This window comes from Canis lupus, chromosome 16, assembly GCF_011100685.1.
Source record: "Canis lupus familiaris isolate Mischka breed German Shepherd chromosome 16, alternate assembly UU_Cfam_GSD_1.0, whole genome shotgun sequence".
In the NCBI taxonomy this organism is placed as follows: Eukaryota; Metazoa; Chordata; class Mammalia; order Carnivora; family Canidae; genus Canis; species Canis lupus.
Genome location: NC_049237.1, coordinates 6086564 through 6107303, shown reverse-complemented (window position 1 = coordinate 6107303; position 20740 = coordinate 6086564). Strand labels below are relative to the sequence as shown.

Genomic DNA, 20740 nt, shown 5'->3' with positions numbered 1-20740 from the left:
TGTCTCATTACTAGGTTGTAAGCTCCCTTAGGATAGAAACCTTGTCTCTTTTGTTCACCAGTATATACCCAGTGCCTGGCACATGGTAGGTCTTCATTAAATGTTTTTGGGTGATGGAAGGAAAAAAGCAACCCTAGCTAGAATCCTATTTTTGGACAAAACTTCCCCTTAACAGTATATACAGTTTAGTATTTATACTTTGGGTTTTTCCATGTGTTTTGTTTTATCCACTGATACTGCTAACTCGGGAAGACAGATATCATGTGTCAGACAATGTTCTCCATGTCTCGCATGGTCCCTGGCACAGTGCTCCGCCTGTAGTAGTTCAGGTGCTCAATTAATACTTATTCTGTGAGCTGGGTGATTTCGAGACTTGTTGCCAAGTCCTACCCTTGGGTCAGTATCATATGGAAGTATTTGGGTTATAGAACCTTTCCACTTCCCACTGCCAGGATTTTACATTGCCTTCAGGTGCCAAATAAATGCTCATATTTATTCTGATATGTGCCTGACATCTCTTTTTCCACAGATAATCTTCTGAAGCTTATCTATTCTCATTTGCTTAGCCTCTTATAGCAGTCCTCACCACCTTCCAAGGTGAACACAGAGCTGAACACCCTTCTTTCGTTGCCACCATGATCTTTGTTACGTATACAGGTGGGGGCCCATCTCAGCTGTCAGGCCACAGTCAACTGCCCAAAATACAGCTGGCACTGGGATTCCTCAGTGTCAGAGGAGACCAGAGTCATTAGCAAGCAGTGTTGTTTCTGGATTATGTAGATTATGGGATGGAGGCTGGTGAAAGAGATTGAACTAGAATTGGAGGGTAGTGAGGATTATAGAATTTACATGGTCCCAAGTTGGATTTTTTTTTTTTAATTTTTATTTATTTATGATAGTTACAGAGAGAGAGAGAGAGAGAGGCAGAGACACAGGCAGAGGGAGAAGCAGGCTCCATGCACCGGGAGCCCGATGTGGGATTCGATCCCGGGTCTCCAGGATCACGCCCTGGGCCAAAGGCAGGCACCAAACCGCTGCGCCACCAGGGATCCCTGATTTAAAGTTTTTAGAGTAGACGTGGACTATATAAGAGGAATCAGGGCAGCACGAAAGAGAAGCAGTGGGCTCTGTAGGTTGGGGAATTCTTTGGGTGCAGTGTAATCCAAAGTGTGTGCCTGGAGAGGCGATCTTGCAAGTGCCCGTGGGCTTTGGAGGCTTAGCAAGAGAGGGAAATTCTGTAGGAACAACTTGGTAGGAAGTATCAGTGGGACCTGGGGGAAAGTGGTTGAGAGGTACAGAGGAGGAAAAGCCCAAAGAGATTAAGTTGAGCTGAAGCATATCAGCAAGTGTAGGAAAGGGAACTGGTTGAAGAACACAGGAAAAGCATGAAAAGCTGGTTGGCTACACCACAAGAGAAAGCAGGGGCTGCTCTCAGGGGAGGAAGGAATGCAAAGTCTCAGAGGTTAAGAAATTACTGGAGCTGTGGGAGTAAGCAAAGTGCCCATTTCCAGCATAGGCAAGCTTTCTGGAGGTGTGGTGTGTTTGGGAATTACAGAGCAACGGCAACCCGGATTGTGTGTCCTTCCCACCCCGCCCTTGAATGAGAGTATCAGGTTGAGTTTCATAGCTCTCTTCCCTTCCCCCCTGCTACCTCTGCCAGGGATTCTCTGCTAAAATTATCCCCCTCCCTGAGCTGGGGGCTGCCCTTCTCTGCTGCTCTCCTCCATCCTGCTTCCTGCAAGGGGGAAGAGGAAAAGGCCGTGGGAAGAGAGCCAGGATACAAGGGGCCGGCAGGGCAAGCCTCTGGTCGGAGGAGGAACACAGTAATGATGGCCATAGCCGATGGAGCACTTGCATCTTCACAGTCTGCCTTCCCTGCAGGTCCCTGCAGGAAAATGAGGTAGTCATTTTCCTAGTCGTTGTTTCAGAAGAGGAGAATGAGGCTCAGAGACTTCAAATACACAAAAAAGGAGGAAATGTAGCTTTAAGGCCATGAACTCTAGAATTAAATAGATTTTGAATGCTGGCTCAACCTTTTGAGATACTGGAGACCTTAGCTAAGGTACCTAACCTCATGGAACCTCAGTTTCCCTTAGCTAAGTAAGAAGGAGGAAAATTGTTTCTCCTTTAAGGTCCCTGTGAGGATTAAATCTGCATGGTAAAGGACAAAGTGTTAGCACATTAAAAACGCTGGAGGAAAAAAAAAAACCGCTGGAGGATGGTTAGCTGGCACAGTGAGCTTCAGTTTTGGTAACAGGCATTCAGACCCAGTGGTTACTGTGGGGGCAAACAATGATAAGTCTTTGGCATGCATTTTTATTACCACAGCCCCCTAAGTTACTGCCTTTATAGAAACAGGTCAGGATGTGAAACAAAATGTTAGCTTGAGTGTACGCTTTGCTAACAATATTGCTTCTGTGATTTCCTAGCATGGGATTCTTTTTTTTGCACTTCTTGGGGGAAAAAAAAGAAAGTTTCCCACTGAGCTGGGAGAATGAACCTGAGGCCAAAGACTATTCCATCTTTGTGCCAGTTAGGTAGAGAATAGGCCCCCCAAAAAAGTGTATCATGTTTGAAAAAAAAAAAAAAAACAGAAGGGAAAGAGACTTGTCCACGGCTACCAGGAAGGCCTTCTGTAGGCCTTGGAAGGGACTGGGATTTGTAAAGATCTGGGGGGCGCAGGGTCCAATGGAGGATACAGGAGAAATGACTTCCCATGAGTACATTTAGAGAGTATGGGGTGAGAGGGTCACACTTGCCTAGTTGAAACTAGAAAGTAAGCAGTTGTGGGTTTGGTGCTAGGCTGGTTGTGCAGAGGGAAAGTGGTTAACTGGAAGCCCCTGAAAGAGAGTGTAGTGATGTGTTGTCCAGTGAGCTGGGATGCCAGATTTGACAAGATCTGAAAACAAGAGTGTAACCCAGAAAGTTCATGCTTAAACTGATGGGAGGCCAAGGGGCTGGCCCGTTCACACCCACCTATACTCCCAACACACGCTTTCCCCTACACATGTGCTCCATATGGTCATTTTTTACAACCTTCCTTCAAATAGCAATTCCATAAGTCTATAGGTTTTACTTTTTAGTGTTATAGACCTCAAGATTATCTATTCAACCCCTCAGGAAGGATATATACCTTACACAGGATACATACCTTATGGAATGCACGTATGCTTACAAATTTGTTTTCCAGGTTGTAGAGTTTTTCAGAACTCCCCAGAAACTCGTCTTCCAAATTAGAACCTAAGCAGTGTACTCATGGGTGGTTGGGAGGAGGGTGGCATAGTTTATATTTTATTTTCTTGTTCTCTTACGGTAGCCCATGAGATTTTAACTATTTCTAATGTCAAACTCAAGATAATTACTCACAAATCCTTGCTTTGCAGCATTAGCAGCTATATGTTTCCTTGATCCCAAGTCAGTATCTGGTGTTTAGAATCGCAGCTGGCATTTCTAGTTGAGTTGGTGGAATGAGGATTTTCCCAAACCCACTGATCTCTGCCTTCAAATCTTGGAATCCATAACCAGGTCCTGATTTTCTAAGGGATAGTAAAGAAATAGTAATAGTGTTCTCGGGGTTATCGAGTCCCTGTAGAAACTGGCTACCTTCAGGAGAGCCATACTCCACAAACAGGTGACAGCCTTTCTGTTTCCAAAGCCCCCCAAAGAATCTACTTGCCACTTTGTCACTCTGCCCTTCTTAAGAAAGTATTCCTTTCACCTTATACCTAATCCTTAGATCTCTTCTGTTCTGCCTGCCAAGAAGGTGAATGTCACAGCCTTCAGTCCCTCAAACCATCACATTTTTAATCGGTGGTGGTGGATTATAGGCCTTCAAGCTGTAGGATTTATGTTTGAAAACATGCTTTTATTTTTTTTAAAGATTTATTTTTTCTTAAGATTTTATTTATTCATAGAGACACACAGAGAGAGAGAGGCAGAGACACAGGCAGAGGGAGAAGCAGGCTCCATGCAGAGAGCCCAACGTGGGACTCGATCCAGGGTCTCCAGGATCACACCCTGGGCTGCAGGCGGTGCTAAACCTCTGCGCCACTGGGGTTGCCCTAAAGATTTATTTTTTAAAGTAACCTCTATACCCAACATGGGGCCCGAACTTACAACCCCAAGATCAGGAGTCACATGCTCCATCAAATGAGCCTGCCTGGTGCTCCAGAAAAACTGCTTTTAATGGCATCCGTCTCACCTGCTTTGGACAGTTTTATTTAGCTGACATGAAGCTTTAACTGTAGACCAAATGAATGGTGTCCCTATTCTGTAGTCCATGAACCTGGAGTGTCCTGGGGCAGACCCTACTGTGACAGATTCTAAACTACTCATTGGCTCATGTTTGTAACTTTTCTTCTAAGGTGAAGAGTTCACAGGGGAAGGAATGTCCTAGCAAAGTCCGTTTAAAAAAAGAAAAAAGTGACACCAGATAGAGTAGTTTGGCCTTGGCCAAAAATTATTGATCTGAAAAGGGGAAGAAGAGCAGAGTACTTCCCCTGTCATCTTTTATGTTTGTGGGGCTTGTAATGAGATAAACTTACTCTCTTCCTAGCCACCCCCTCCCCCCAATTCTCCCCTATGCCCCTGACCCACTTCCCCTTCTCCCGTTATCTGACCTGCCCTGACAGACCTAGGCAGGTGCTCCACAGTCTAAATGGAAGCTCAGTCCCTCCCTAAGAGTCCAGGCTTCTGATGTGACTGACTGTCTGGGAAGTGGGAGAAAGGCCAGAACTCAAGGCTGTTGTTACCCTTGCTTCCCACACCCAGTGGGTAATAAGGGTGTGGTCAAGGAGATGATACCAAAGCATTATTAGCAGCCTCTGGCAGATACAAATAGCAAAGCTGGAAGAGAAAACTGAAAATCGGATGAGTTGGGAGAACTGGTCCAACAAATGAGGACTCGATCTTGGGAAGGTACCAAGCTGGGAGCAACCCAACAGGGGAAGATGGCAGAGAGGCACCCGTTACTCTCTCCGGTGAGTTACCCTCCAGGGTCCTCAGACCTTAGAATCATTCCATCCAGCACCCACCTCTCACCTTTCCATGCATGGAAGAAAGGATGGGACACTCGCTGGGAGCACACAGACCGGAGAGCATGCTGAGCTGCTTTCCCATCCTGGTCTAAGCGGTATTTATAGAGGGCCCAGGCGGCTTGGGCCTGGAAGCCTCCTTGTGACGATGGAGGGGGACAGTGCTGCTGGCCCTGCTGAGGGAATTCCCTGTGGGGCTGTCCCTCAGGTTCTCATCCCTACCCCTCCCCCACACTGCTCTCACACCTGCTTCGACCCCAAGCAGATCAGATGTGGCAGTGGGGGGGTCATGTGATGGAGAGATGGCTATAAATAGCTGGGGCATGCTGCCCCAGACGCCTTGGGGACAGGCAAGAGGACAGGCTTAAGGAGCTGTATTGGGGGGTGGACAGGGGCAAGCAGGCCGAGGCCTGGCCCAGGGAGGGAACATGCAGCCATCCCAGTCCCTGCGGCGTGGGGGCGAGCAGAGCTGGTGGGGTAGTGCTCCCCAGTACCAGTATATGCCTTTTGAACACTGCACCAGCTACGGACTGCCCTCCGAGAATGGAGCCCTTCAACACAGGCTCCACAGGGATGCAGGCCTCCGCGCCAACACCCGCCCCACACAGGTAAAGTCCGAAGGGGAGGGAGTGGTGGAGTCGAGAAGGTAATTGTGTGATGGATTGGGGGAAATGAGGAATTAGGTGAAAAGTGGCAGAAGTGTTACCTTTTAACTTAAAAAAGTACGTGGTAATGTGTTCAAAATATGAAAATCCTTCAAAGGGCTGAGCTCAGCTAAGTGTGCACTTCTAGAGAGACCCATGCACTTTTATATAACCCTGACTAACAGAGCACCCAAATCCTAGGGACGATCGGCACCACGACACATGCTTGACTAGCTCGTGCTTACATAACCGGCATGGAGTGGTCGGCGTGGGAGCCCACGCCTCTGTGTGTGCAAGCTGTCTCGTCCACCCTCAGCCCTATGCAGACACTACCAGATTCCTCCCTCCTGACCCTTGGTACAACACCCACAAAGGAATACTCTTGCAGAAGGCAGAAGAAAGGGGCTGGGATAAGCGGAGAAAACTAACTGAACTACATATGAGTGATCAAAGATGCACTGGGGTTAAAGGAGCAGAAGAAATTTAATCAAACCTTTGGGTGGGAAGATTGATCAAGTAAGAGCCTACTAAGTGGTAGGCGCCCGGGAAGGTAGAAGTGTCTGTTCCCAGTGAGAGAGGCTTGGGGGCTCATTGGGGGTGTCCAGGGATGACCTCCCTCAGGAGTGGGGATTGGTGGGTTGCAGACATCAAGAAAGGGAAATTGGGAGGGCACAGCCAAAGGAAAGCCCCTGAGGTTGCCATGGACAGACACGCAGGTGATGGCCAGTGAGGAAGGGTGCATGGAAAGTGTCGCAGGATGGATCCTGTCAGGACCAGGAAGCCAGAGTTTAAAGTGTTTTAGCTAACGATGGATGCAATGGGTCCAGGAGTAATTGGGGGGGGGGGGGGATTGGGGGGAACTGAGGGGTGGCTGCACAGGGGTTGTCAGCATTGGAGGAGTCTGTAGGATTCACACTGCAGTCCCATTCAGTCCCTGAGAGGAGGCAACCCTGGGGAATCATTGGGAGATGGGGATACAAAAGCAGGGGAGGCTGAAATGGTGAGTGCAAGAGGGGGCCTGCCCTGGCCTGGGACTAGGACAGAAAGACGACCCCCCCCGCCCCATGCCCCAGTCCTCGAACCTGTGTTCACCCACCTGCCTGGGTAGGGACAGTGAAAATGAGAGTAAAAGGCACTTTCTGGTGGCAGGAAAGCAGACAGACTAGCATGCAGCTTCATGTTGGAAAGGAACGGTAAAGTAATTTGGGAAGTAGAGTTGGCCTGAAAATGAAGAAGGGTTTGGACCTCAGGTTTTCTATGTTTAATTTTTATTATGGAAAATTTCAAACTTAAAAATAAAGCTGTATAATGAATCCCCAAGCACCCCTTACCCAGCCTCAACAGTTACTGGTATTTTGTCGACATTGTTTAGCTATCTTTCCAGGGCCCAGCCCCCTCGTCCACACGCTGGTGTTTCTGTTCAGGAATCCCAGGCCCAGCATCCCCTTCAGGTTTGAGCACACTACTCTGATGGGGTGCTTAGTCCCAAACCAGCTGGCACCAGTTTGGCTTTTTCGGGGGTTTCCCAGCCAGGGTCGGTTTGGGAGCACCCCCTTCCTCATCTCCACCTGCCAGAGGCCGGGACAGCTGAGACGGCAAGTGGAGGGACATGCCCTAAGCTGCAGGAATAGTGTCTGCTCTCTGGGGCCAGGTGAGGCAGGGAGGAACACACGGCCTCCCTCGGTCACTAACCTCACCCCAAAAGACGAAGCAGCCGTGAGCCGGGCAGTCAGTGTGTGCCTGTCCAGAACTGGGGCGTAAACTCTGCTGCTCATATTGTGAAATCAGATCTCTCCTACCCAGGCTCTCCCAGAACCAGCAACACGACCTGGCCTGACCCTGGCCCCAGAGGACGGCTAGCGTGTGGGCTGGGGGAGGGCGGGGGCGGGGAGGACGCAGAGTAAAAGCAGTTGAGAGCCTCTGCTCCCCCTACCCCAAATATACGTGCTCCCTGCAGGGATGGGAGCAGAGAGCTGCCAGACTGGAGGGGTGTTCCTCTGCCCTGCCCACATGAGCCTCTAGGTATCCTGCCCTGGGAAGTCCCTTACTGGGACTGGTTTCTGTGTGTGCACACGCGCACAGGGAGGCAAGGAGGATGGGCTTTCTCTGAGCTTGCCAGAGCATCTCAGACACACCAAGACAAAGAAACCCAGAGTCACCTGCTAGTCTGTGCTCAGTGGTCCATGTCAGCTCTCCTAGGAGGCAGGCCAGGGCAGAGGAGGGGGTGCCTGGGATATTAGAGGGACAGAGGTTGAGACACGGTTAGCTGAGTCACACATAAACACCTCATTGACACTGATGTCCAGTCTTAGCAGAGTTCCTGTGTCTCTCCTTCAAAGTAGAAACTGACCTCCTTCGACCAAGATGGGTCTGGATGGGGTGAGGGTGAAGACAGGTGGGTAGGGGATCCCTGGGTGGCTCAGTGGTTTAGTGCCTGCCTTCGGCTCAGGGCATGATCCTGGGGGTCCCGGGATCAAGTCCCGAATCAGGCTCCCGGCGTGGAGCCAGCTTTTCCCTCTGCCTGTGTCTCTGCCTCTCTCTGTGTGTGTCTCAAATAAATAAATAAATAAATAAATAAATAAATAAATAAATAAATAAAATATATAAAAAAAAAAAAAAGGTGGGTAGGTTAAGAGGTAAAGAGTGGAAGCATGCAGGCAGAGAGCTCAGGGCGGGGACAGCCCCAGGGTGGCCCTATGTGAGGCTCTCAACACCCAGTTTTAAAAGTTGCTTGTTTTTCCTGTGGGTCTATGTGCTTCCCTCAGTCTATTCCTGTTAAGTCCAGCAAAGCAGACATTTCCCATTCTCTCTGTGTCCAGATCTATGGCCATTACAAACAGCAATTCTCAGACAAGGAGCAGGACACAGGGATGTCCAAGAAGATGGGCTCCAGTGAAAGCATGGACAGCAAGGATGAGGATCACTATTCTAAATGTCAAGGTGACAGGGCCTGAGGGATAAAGGGATCTGGGATGGAAGGCAGTGCAGGGCTTAAGAGAATAACTGGGGTGTCCCGTTGCATATAGCCTGCCTTCCACCCTCCGCACATCCACACTGAAGTCCTCCAAGCATTAAGGAAAGGCACCTGCCTCCTCTCCCTCCCACCCACCCCCAGGAAACAAGAGTTTTAGAAGGCATTCAGGTATCCCGTGGGAAACTGGACTGGGTGCTTTGGAAGGGGCAAGGGCAGCAGCTGGCAGAGTGGTGAAAAGAAGCTCCGTGAAGGAGCCTAGAGCAAGACCCCGGGGGCCCAGCTCCTCGGCTCCTTCCCCAGTCAGAGCTCAGAGGAGTGACTGGTTGGCTGCTCTTCTTTGCTCCTCCTCTTCCCAGGCTGTGTCCACCGCCTGGGACACGTGGTGAGAAGAAAGTTAGGAGAAGACTGGATCTTTCTGGTGCTCCTGGGACTGCTTATGGCCCTGGTTAGCTGGAGCATGGATTATGTCAGTGCCAAAAGCCTTCAGGGTAGGTTTACCTCCGCCCTTCACCCTCAGCCTCTCCCCACACAGTGGCAGCTGTTTCTCGAGTTCCTACCTAGGATGAGTGGGGTGCATCTGGGGAGGAGGGTGTTGCCCAGAGGAGATCTGGCCCAGGATGAGACCAGACCCAGACCCAGATCCATTTCTCCTGCCCCTTCACCTGCTCCCAGCCAAGCTGAGGGCACCCCTCTAACCCGGTGGCCAATTTTCCCAGGGTTTTTCTGGTTTGGGCTCTGACCACCCCAAGGCCCAGGTACTCAGTTTCGGGGCAAACCGGGACAACCCTGACAGGGTGCCTGCTTGAGTGGGGTTGGCAGCACTGGCGCAGACTCTACAAATGGTGGGAACATGGGCAGGTCACGTCACCTCCTACAACTCAGGTTCCCTGTGTGCAATGAGAACAGTACCATCTTGTGAGGTCGCCCGGGATTGCAAGGGCATGAGGACGCTCACAGCACCAGGATGTGCTGTGGCTGTTGGGGTGGGGGTGGGGGGCAGTGACATCCCAGCCACACTGGGACTGAGCCTACGCCCCTGTCTCTACAGCCTACAAGTGGAGCTACTACCAGATGCAGCCCAACCTGCCTCTGCAGTACCTGGTCTGGGTCACCTTCCCGCTAACTCTCATCCTCTTCAGCGCCGTCTTTTGCCACCTCATCTCTCCCCAGGCTGTTGGTGAGAACTGCCCCCCCCCCATCCTACCCCCATCTTGTCATGTTGTCAACATAACCTTGTGGCCCTGCAGATCCTTCCAGTCCACTTCCTCTCTCACCTGGCCCTACTAACAGCCCACTTCCCTGCTTTTCCATCAGCCCCCAACACTGCCTCTTCCCCCACCCACCCCATCACCATGTCCACTATCTGGATGTTCACCTCCCTTTGAACCTCTATCGGGAAGCTGTACATAATCGTTCTCTGACGCTTCTAGGCTCTGGGATCCCTGAAATGAAGACAATACTCCGTGGAGTCATCCTGAAGGAATATCTCACCCTCAAGGCCTTTGTGGCCAAGGTTGTGGCCCTGACTGCGGGGCTGGGCAGTGGCATTCCTGTGGGGAAGGAGGTAGGTCCAGCGATGCTCCGGGAGAGGGCAGCACTGAGCCCCGGAAGAGCCAGTGCCCAGGGCCAGTAGGGAGGGGAAGTAAATACCCGGGAAGGGAAGCCAGTCTCCCTGCCCAAGGAACTGTTGACACCTTGGGCTGGATAATTCTTGGTCCTGAGCGTCTGCCCTATGCATTGTCAGAGGTTTAGCAGCACCTCTGGCCTCTACCCCTTAGATGCCAGCAGCGTCCCCAGTTTTGTTTTTTTTTTTAAGATTTTATTTATTCATGACAAACACACAGAGAGAAAGAGAGGCAGAGACACAGGCAGAAGGAGAAGCAGGCTCCATGCAGGGAGCCCGACATGGGACTCGATCCTGGGTCTCTAGGATCAGGCCCTGGGCCGAAGGCAGGTGCTAAACTGCTGACCCCCCCCCGCCCCCCCCCCCAGGGCTTCTCGCGTCCCCAGTTTTGACAATCAGAATGTCTCCAGACATTGGCAAATGTCCCCCCACAGAAGGGACCACTACTTAGGAGATACTCCACACCAGTTTCTTTGTTTCAATACGTGAAAGTCAAGACCCAGAAAGAGGCTGTGCTTTTTTTCAAGGTTACACTCCTATGCATTCTTGCCCTGCTACAATCAGGAATCCACACAGCAGCCAGAGGCCTCCTTTCAAAATGCAATCAGTGCTGGCTGATGCCTGCTCAAGAATTTCTAATGGCTTTCTAGTCTTCTTGAAATAAAATCCAGACTTCTTACTGGGGTCTGGGAGACCTGTGGTGATCTGGATTCTCTCTCTGTCTGGTCTTCCGCCCTCCAGAAAGACTGTGCTTGGGTTACAGCTCTTCCTGTCCCTCAACCCCATAAGCTGATCCTGTTCCAGGGCTCCTGCACTTGCTGTTCCCTCAGCCCGGAACATTCTTCCTCCTGACACCCACGTGGCTCACTCCCTCATGTAGGTGGAGACACCACACAGTGGTGACAGCCGAAGCACCTTCTCCGGACAACTACCACACCCCCATCTGTCCTGCCTCCTCCACCCCTCTCCCTTCCTCATCTCTTCCCCATAGCATCCCTGAAACGCTGGCAATTTCCTCCCTTCCTCTCTGGGATGGAGCTCCCCCAAAGACCCTCTGTCTTGCTCACTGTACTTCTAGCACCTAGCTTCAGTGCCAGGAGCCAGAAGGCTTGTCCACAGAATGCCACACAGCCTCCCAGGGGGACCCCCGGCCCTGACCCCTCCCCTCCTTCTGTCTCCCAGGGCCCTTTCGTCCACATCGCCAGCATCTGTGCTGCGGTCCTCAGCAAGTTTATGTCCATGTTCTGTGGGGTCTATGAGGTAAGGTTGAGAAAGTAAAATGAGGGAGGGGCTGTGTGTGTGTTCAGGGTGTTGGGAGGGCTGCCTTTGCTCTGGGCTGGCCGTGATGCTGGAGTGGGGCACTGTGCTAACCCACGCTCCCTCATTCTCCCCACACGTCCTTCCACCCATCTATCCCAGCCACACAATGCCACCCATCCCTTCTGGATCTGTGCCCCTGCTCCCTGGCCAGTTCCTCTGCTGCCCTGTATCAGAGCCCCTCCGCACTGCACTCCACGCTGCCCACCCCCATCCCTGTGTCTTCCTGGCCCCCCACCCCACCCCTTCCTGAGCACGGCTGCCGGCCCCAGCCCTTTGCCCTCCTTGTCCCGCGTGCTTCTCTGTTGCAGACCGCGTCTGGGCAGCTTGATCTCCTGGTGTCGGCCTGCGCGGTGGGCGTGGGATGCTGCTTTGCAGCCCCTGTCGGAGGCAAGTCCCACTTCCTCCCTATCCCTGTTGCGAGCATGAATTAGAAGGGGGTTTGAGTAGCTGCCTGAGCTTTGGGGTGGAGAGGGTGCTGGCCAAAGCGACTGGTGGGGGGGCCTGGATCATAGCCCCTGGTTTGCAGGCACCCCTACTTTTATGCCAAAGGGCTATGTGCTCCTTTGCAGCTGGCAGCTATTTTATGCAGGCTTTATTGGTACTGTTTGTCTGAAGTCCTTCCTGTTTCTCTTGCTACTGACACTTCTTGCCCGGGTTGTCCCCATCTCCAGCCCCTCTCTGATGATCACACGTTGGCTTACCTGCCTTCCATATATTTATCTTCCATTTCATATTCTATGTTTGGCCTTTCGCTGTGAGGTCACTTCATGTTTGCCAAACTAACTGAGTTTCTCTTGGCCTGGGAATCACTGGGGGAGAGGGGACACTGTGATTCCCTGTGACTGAAGCCTCTCCTGCCTTATTCCCCACCCTTGCTTGTTCTCCATTCCTCTCTGCCTCCCTTCCCTGCCCCTCCCATCTCTCTGTCTCTCTCTCCCCTAGTAGCAGCCATACTATTACACTGACATGCTGACGGTGGGCTGTGCTGTAGGAGTTGGCTGTTGTTTTGGGACGCCACTTGGAGGCAAGTGATTTACCCCTCCTACATCAGTCCGCTGCTTGGGCTTGCTCCCCAGCCAGGTTTTGTCAGCATCCCCAAGTGTGACATTACCAGTTACAACAAAAGTATAACAAGAATAGCAAGTTTTTAGTGAGCATTTACTATGTGCGGGTGATATACTAAGCACTCTACATTCAGTCCTCCTAAAAGCTGTACGAGACCGACAGCACAGAGAGGGAGGAGAAAAGAGATTACAGAGAGGGTAAGTGACTCGAGCAAGGGGTAGAGCCAGGAATGAAAACCCAGGCAGCCTCCCCAGTTCCCCCACGTGTATTAAATAAAGCCTGTCGATATTGTTGGACGTTTGCCCTCCTCCACTTACTACATCTTCTACAGGAGACTCTACATAGTTTATTCTCCAAGGGAAAACCTCCGTTGTATAATCAGGACACAGAGGTGTAGGTGAACCTTACTTAGACTAATGGTCAGCTTTCACGAGGGCTCTGGATGAGAGTTAAAGCCCGCAGCTCCCTGACGGCAGCTCAGACCTGAGGTTAGCTCTTTCTGCATGTGTAAGGCAAAGGGTGGCTTTTCAGTCTGCCGCCTTTGTCCTGGAATAGTAACAAATGGCCCCAGACAGAGAAAGCAGTGGTACCTGTTTGTTTACAACTCAATGTGAATTCTAACAAGATGAACACGGTGGGGGTCGGGGAGCACAGAGATTGCCTGGGTCATTCATTGGATTCATTGCTGACAAAAAGGACATCAAGTTGACAAGTGGGGAAACAGCATTGCAGGAAAAGCCTATGCTCCTTAAACACACCTGCAGTTAGATGTGTCTTTTCGATTATGAAAATGTCATCAGTCCCTTTGTAGAGGGGTGCTAAGTGACTTGGCTCAGGAAAGACACGGGGATGAGCATTCAGAGGGGATGGAAGCGGGTCCTGCTCGCTTGTCCTGATGCTGTGCCAGTACGCACAGCTCAAGGAGACCAGGTTGGCACACATATCAGCTAGCATCCTGCCTGCACTTTTGCCATCAGCTCTTGTCATTAAGGCCACTAGTCCCCATGAATGAGGGCTGTGTCTGAATTTCTGTACACGGTAGATGTTCACACTTACATTCATAACCACTTTCACCTTTACTCACTCTTTTCACCTAACAAATCCAGAAGACCTAAAAAACATTTTTAGACAGGCAGACTTAGAATTTTTGTATTTAATCAGCCATATTCTTTTAAAAATGAAGAAAATCTGTATTTTTTTTGCATAAAACTAGAATTTCTAGGATGAACAACAAAGGTTTATCTTGGTCCAATGTAGAATATAGGGAAGATAAGACAGTTACAGATAAAATGTGCCTCTTGATGCGAGAAAAAGTTTGGTATTGAAAAGTTACAATGCCATTTTCAGGATGTTTCTACTGAGTGCAAGTAATAAATGTCCTGGCAGGTAGCTTTATTTGATTGTTTTTCTTTTTTTTTTTTTTATGAACATAGAATAATTCTGAAACAAAATTATTCACTATGTAACCAAATCTGTTGTTGTTGTTGTTGTTAAGATTTTTTATTTATTTGAGAGAAAAAGAAAACATGAGTGAAGGGGGAGTGGGGAGGACAGAAAGAAGGCTCCCTGCTGAGCAGGAAGCTGCATGTCCACTCTTGATCCCAGGACCCTGAGATCATGACCTGAGCCAAAGGCAGATGCTTAACCAACTGAGCCACCCAGGTGCCAACTCATAATTCCTTACACCAAGGAAAGAAATCTGCTTCAACATTCTGCTAAAAGGACAAGCATGCTTTTGCTTGCATAGTGTGCTCTCTGGATGCTGCCCTGGATCCTGTGCTCTCAGATGCTCACAGCTGAAAGGGTTGACGCAGATAAACCTATCCTCACAGCCCACTCAAAGAAGTGTCTTGATGGCATCTTGAGCAGAGCGCAAGGAAGACTGTGAGGACAGGGTACTCTGGATGGAAGGAACAGCAATCAAGTAATCAAGATCTGGGGGCTCTAACCACAGATGAGGGAGTTTCAAGAGGATACAGGGGAACTGGAATGAGTCTGGACGGGGAAATGGGGCTGCTTCATTAAGATCCTCAGCGGCCATGTACAAGAATGTAGGTTCTATTCTCCAGACTAGAATATGTCCAAATGTGTTTTACAGAACATAGTTCTCGACAGTATTAATAGCTGTAACATTTGAAAAGGGTCCCAAAGTCAAATAAGTTTGAAAATACTGTGTTAAGCAGATAGTTTTATTAAACTGGAGAAGTTATCAGAATGTCGGATATGCTGGCAGGCATCATGAATATGCAAACTGTAGCTCAAATACAGCGTTTCCCACAGAATCCTCTTTGCAAGGAACTTTCCATGACACACATAGTATCTCACAGATGGACTTGGGAAATGCTGTCATGGGTGAAGGGGAGCCATGGAAGAGTTCTGAACAAGGAAGTGACACAACAAGCTGTGCACGTTCATCCAATCCCTTTGGCAGAGGTGTGTGCAATAGAACTGGCCCGTGGATTAACAGCATTCATCCAAGATTAACAAGAAGACTATTGTTGTAGCCCTGATGCTAGATGATGAGAGATTGAACTGGATGGAGGCAGAAGAGAGAGAGAGAGCACGAGAAGAGGATGATGCGTAAAGGCGATAGGAAGTAAAATTAAAATTGACAGGATCTAGAGGTTGTTTTTATGCGGGGTTACAAAGGATGAGAGAGGAAGAGGAATTTGGACCTGCTCCCAAAGTTTATTTCAAAGAAAATTGGATGGACAGCAGTGCTAGTAAGCAAGACAAGGAATATAGGAAGTGAAACAGGTCCCGAGGAGTTAATCAATTTCACTTTTTTTTTTTTTTTTTTAAGATTTATTTAAAAAGAAAGAGAAAGAGAATGGGCAAGTGGGTGGAGGGGCAGAGGGAGAGAATCTTCAAGCTGAGCTCTGAGTTCGATCTCTCGACCCAGGAGATCATGACCTGAGCTGAAATCATGAGTCAAGAGTCAGCTGCTTACCCAACTGAGCCACACAGATGCCCCCAATTTTGTTTTAAATATGCTGAGTTTGAAGTTCCTGTGGCATCTCCAAGTGATACCAAATAGGCAGCTGGAGCCAGAGTCTGAAGTTCAGGCCCAAGCTGAAAAGAACGCTTTGCTAACCAGTAGCATGTAGATGGCAGTTGAAGCCACGGGCATTAATGGAATTGAGAGGGTGCGTCTGCGAGTAGCAAGAGCAGGACGCCAAGCACAGAGCCCTGGCCTGAGCCGAGACAAAGGAGCCAGAGCCAAAGAACAGAGAACATCCAGCGGGGCAGAAGAGAGCAATAGTATTGAACCTCAAAGACCAGAGAGTTTTCAAAAGCTGTTTGTGTTTGCAATGCTTTGTTTGCTTTTAGCAGCACATTTTCTGTTTGGCTCAGGCTAATATTAAAATCAGTTCTCGTTCCTGAGCATACAGTGACAGACTGCTAGGGAAAGCATCCCAGAACCACCTTGTAGGAAAGAAAATCTAGCCTAGGGTTTCAAAAAATGGTTGTAAAATATTCATAAGTTGGATAGCTTACACCCCAACACATCAAAGCTGACTTTGGTTTTATTACTAGTAAAGAAAAGGAGAGAGACTGGCTCCACCTGCTTCCCCACTGTGTCAAATCCTCCTTTTAGCTCGAGGAGGCAGGCACCTAACCTGATGTGATTTGAGGCGCAGGGGCAGAAGGGGTAGCTGGCAGCTCTCTCTGCCCCAAATTCCCTCACTCTGTCCCTCACTCTCTTTTCTGAAATATCATCCGTTCTGTCCTCTTTTGTTCTCCTTCCTTCTCCTCTCCTCTCCATCCACAGAACAGACCATAAGCCCCGACAATGTACCAGGCATGGCAGGAGGTGATGGTGGGTTCCAAGGAATTTTCAATCCTAGGGAGATCTCGGACATGCAAATAAGTAACTATGTCTGCAAGTGGCAAGTGCTCAAATAGTCCAAAATTCTGAGACAGGAAGATGAGAGAGGGGCTGTTTCTACTTGCCCAGAGGGCCCTGGGAATGCCTTCCCAGAGAGGCTGGCATTTGAGCTGACCACTAGGGACCCTCGGCCAAGTGCTGCAGCTGCTCTGTGAGGGAGTAACAGTTGGGCCACCACCCCTTGGTGCAAGTGACCTCCTGAGACTGTCACCTGTGAAATAGAGGGGGGATGTCCTGAGGGATCCAAGAGAAGTGACTTTGACTACAGAACAGGGAGGGAAAAAGGGCTGAGGTGTGAGATGCTACCCGAGGGGGAAGCGGGAAGCAGGTGGGCATTTCCAGCAGGCCAGCAACCGTCTACCGTGGGGAGAACAGGGGAGACAGATCTCAACCGTTCCTGGTCTCTCATGGGGCCAGGCCTCTTCTTCATTCAGCGGATCGTACGCTGCAGTTCCCTGGTTTCTCCTCACTTTTGATAAAGATGAGGCTTAGCTAGGTCCTTTTGTCATCACTTTTTACCTTGTATCTAATCAAAGTCCACTCCCTTATTCTTAATATGTTCAAAGGTAACTTTCTCTGCCATCTCTGGAATCTTGCTTTATGCCCTCATTAGCATTCCTTACTTGGCCCCTACCAGTGCTCGCTGTGGGTGTGCATATCCACCTCCTTGTGTTCCGCTGCACCCTCTGCTCTCAGGAGCAATACTATTTAGGACTTTCCGTCCACCTCACCCACCTTTCTTAACCAAATTGTTTTTACCTTCTAGCCCCTTGGGTTTCCCCCTTGCTTTGGTTCTTTTAAGAAAGGGTTTTTGATAAATTTTTTAAAACTCCGAGTGCATCCTCTGCTTTCTTTTCTTGGAATACTGAGTATTGTCAGCCTTTGTGAAGCCTTTTCATGTTCGTTTTGATTATTTGTTCCTTATAAAGCTGCCCTAAGGTACATGGTGCACGGGAGGAGGGAGGTGAGATTGAAGGGAATGTGAAGGAGAGTCTCTACTAATCCTGAACTCTGCCCTTGCAACTCCGCTGAGCACCTGCTCTAGGAAGGTTCTCTCTCACAATTCTCGGCAGCAACTCACATTCTGTGGATACCAGACAATTGTGAATCCCACCCACCCCTATTTTCTAAGGGAGGGAGAGGGCAGGACCCAATCCTCCTGGATTGTGGGCTGAGGACCCCTCACCCCCACCCCCGGTGCTCCTCTCTGTATCTTGTTGGACCACAGACAACCGCCAGCATCAGCAAGTGTATGGTTTAGAGCCTGAGGTTACAGGAGACCATTACTTCCCACTACTGCTCCCCTCATGATTCAGGTTTGAGCAAAAGCACCTGAAGGCCGCAGGGTGGGAGTGTGGGGAAGAGCCTTTCACTTTTGTCTGCACCTGACAACCTCCTTGCCCCTGCAGGAGTGTTGTTCAGCATCGAGGTCACCTCTACATACTTTGCTGTGCGGAACTACTGGCGAGGATTCTTTGCAGCCACGTTCAGTGCCTTTGTTTTCCGCGTGCTGGCCGTGTGGAACAAGGACGCTGGTAACAGGGCTTCGTGGGCTGGGAGTGACACAGGGAGGCCGGTAATGGGGCGTGGAGGAAAGGAATGGATAGCATTATTTGGGAAGTGAGCCCAAAGCCCAAGGCTATAGGGCAAATATATAGGTCTAGGAGTAGGAGGGCAGTGTTCAAGCATAAAAACTGGAAGCTCAGTGGAAGAGGAGTCGGTGGCCTTGGTGGAAGGAAGGAGTTGATGTGACTCCAGCTTCCCCTTGGGTTTCTGTGGCGCTCCCACCATGATGCCTGGCCTTTCCATCCCATAGTCACCATCACTGCTCTCTTCAGAACCAATTTCCGAATGGATTTCCCCTTTGACCTGCAGGAACTCCCAGCCTTCGCCATCATCGGGTCAGTAGGGTGGGCTGCTCAGGGTGGGCAGAGGTGGCTTTGGACTGGAAGAAGGTGGGGCAGGTGTGGATAAATGTGAATTGCTGGAGCAGGAGGGCAGCAGGGGAGGGGGGATACGGGGTATTCATTTCCCCGTCAGGAACAGGTCCAGGAAGTGGGTTCCACTGCCCTATAACTTATGCCCTCAGGATTTGCTGTGGCTTCCTGGGAGCCGTGTTTGTGTACCTGCATCGCCAAGTCATGCTCGGTGTCCGAAAGCACAAGGCCCTCAGCCAATTTCTGGCGAAGCAGTGAGTCACCGCCCTTCTGTGTCCTACCCATTTCTTTTCTGCTTTCTCCTTGAGCCCCTCCCTTTGAATCTTTGTCAAAGGCCATCCATCCCTTTAGGAAGCCTGCAATGAAATATAGAAGTCTGGATATTCCACATAGGGAGCAAGTGGCGTGGTCTTCCCCTGAAAGGTTGCTTTTTGGTGGCAAGAACATTCTATGTTTAAAGAGCTGAGGCTGCAGTGTGCTACTGAGGCCAAGCTTATCAGCTCAGGGTGGTGTGCACTGAGACTAACTTGGGGGGGCTCAAATCTGTTTCTTTTCAGCCGCCTGCTGTATCCTGGAATAGTTACCTTCATCATTGCCTCATTCACCTTTCCGCCAGGAATAGGCCAATTCATGGCTGGAGAGGTGAGCTCCAAGGAATCCGGGGTAGAGGGGTGGGTCAGGTCCGAGGGACTCAGCCAGGGCAGGGCCATAGCACAGACGTCCCTCAGGTCTCTGAGCACAGGTACTTTTGCCCAAGGGTAGAAACTCCCTGAGAGAAGAACAGGAGAGCCCCTTGAGCAATGAGACTGAGCCCCCTGAACAATGAATCAGTTCTGTACAAAGCGCTAGTACCAGATGTCGTTGGAGACTTGCCCCCTTTGCTTCCTCCTCTCACAGTTGATGCCTCGTGAAGCCATCAGCACCCTATTCGACAATAACACATGGGTAAAGCATGTGGGTGACCCTGAAAGCCTGGGCCGGTCAGCTGTGTGGATCCACCCACGGGTCAACGTGATCATCATCATCTTCCTCTTCTTTATCATGAAGGTACCCCTCCTTGAACTCCTGACCCCTTCAGCTTCTGTCCATTTTCGAACTGAAACACACAGTTTGCATAGAGTAGGAGAGGGTACAACTTCACTGGGGCTTCATCCAACCTAAAGAGAAATAGCTCGCCTCTAGAAGCGAGCCAATATCTGGATTAATTGCTCATTCATGTCAACTTAGCAATATTGCCATAATTACCATCAGCCTGCTAAAAGTTCTACTTGCAAAATGATTAAGACATCACAGCAGCCTAGTAAACAAGGATGAAACAGGGCTGAGCAGTATAGGTAACTGTGTAAACACCTGAGATAAATTAACCAAATCCCCTCACATATTAGATGATTAGGAACTCCAGTCTCCATGTATCCCATTATCCATTTTTAGATGATTTTCATATCCATTTGTTCCCCATCTAGTGAGCAATCTCTTTTCTGGAATTGCAAAAGAGATAAAAATATTTAACTTAATTTTATTAGTGACTATAAATAATTTTTTAAAGATTTTATTTATCTATTTATTTAGAGAGAGCACATGAGCATGGGGAGGGGCAGAGGAAGAGAGAGAGAGAGAATCTTAAGCAGACTCCCTGCTGACCATGGAGCCCAACATAGAGCTCAATCCCACGACCCTGAGATCATGACCTGAGCCAAAATCAAGAGTCGGACACTTAACCAACTGAGCCACCTCCCCAGCCCTATAAGTAATTTTTATATGCATTTTGTTCCTATTTTGATAGCGAGGCCATAAGGATTTTGCCACTTTCAAGCCATTTTCTCCTCATTTCAATTAGGAGACCAAAGCCTGTCTCTTCCATGTCTGCCCATTGAAGACCATGTCTTTATAGACTTCTCAATCATTGCTTTATACAAAGACATTCTCATTTCCACCCCCCAGTTGTGACATCTATTACAATTGCTGTTTTCTCTTTTTCTTTTCTTTTTCAGTGATTGCCTTATTATTAATGCTATGTCTTGCCTGAATGATCTAACATTTTCCTCTGTATGTTAGGGTTCTCATTAAAAAGTCTGTCCACACTGATCTTTCATGCTTTTGAATTCCTTGCTACTCACTTATTCATGATACTTGCTGTGAATCTATATTTTCCCAGAATATGAGTCACTAAGTTATATTTACATTATAATAGCTGTAGTGGGTTCATTTATCCATTAATGTTTTTACACACCTACCATGTGCCAAATATATAATA

The 20740-nt window shown here is 49.4% G+C and overlaps 1 protein-coding gene across 1 annotated transcript in view; it reads left to right on the top strand.

Annotated features, from left to right (window-relative positions):
* The first annotated feature begins 5370 nt into the window (after window positions 1–5370).
* Window positions 5371–20740, top strand: part of CLCN1 (chloride voltage-gated channel 1) — a 30585-nt gene continuing 15215 nt past the window's right edge. The window contains 12 exon segments of the mRNA NM_001003124.2: window positions 5371–5641; window positions 8497–8617; window positions 9008–9139; window positions 9700–9828; window positions 10082–10215; window positions 11458–11535; window positions 12541–12619; window positions 17959–18084; window positions 18366–18450; window positions 18639–18740; window positions 19044–19128; window positions 19384–19533. Coding sequence (NP_001003124.1) covers window positions 5462–5641; window positions 8497–8617; window positions 9008–9139; window positions 9700–9828; window positions 10082–10215; window positions 11458–11535; window positions 12541–12619; window positions 17959–18084; window positions 18366–18450; window positions 18639–18740; window positions 19044–19128; window positions 19384–19533 — 1401 coding nt within the window. The 5' untranslated portion in view covers window positions 5371–5461.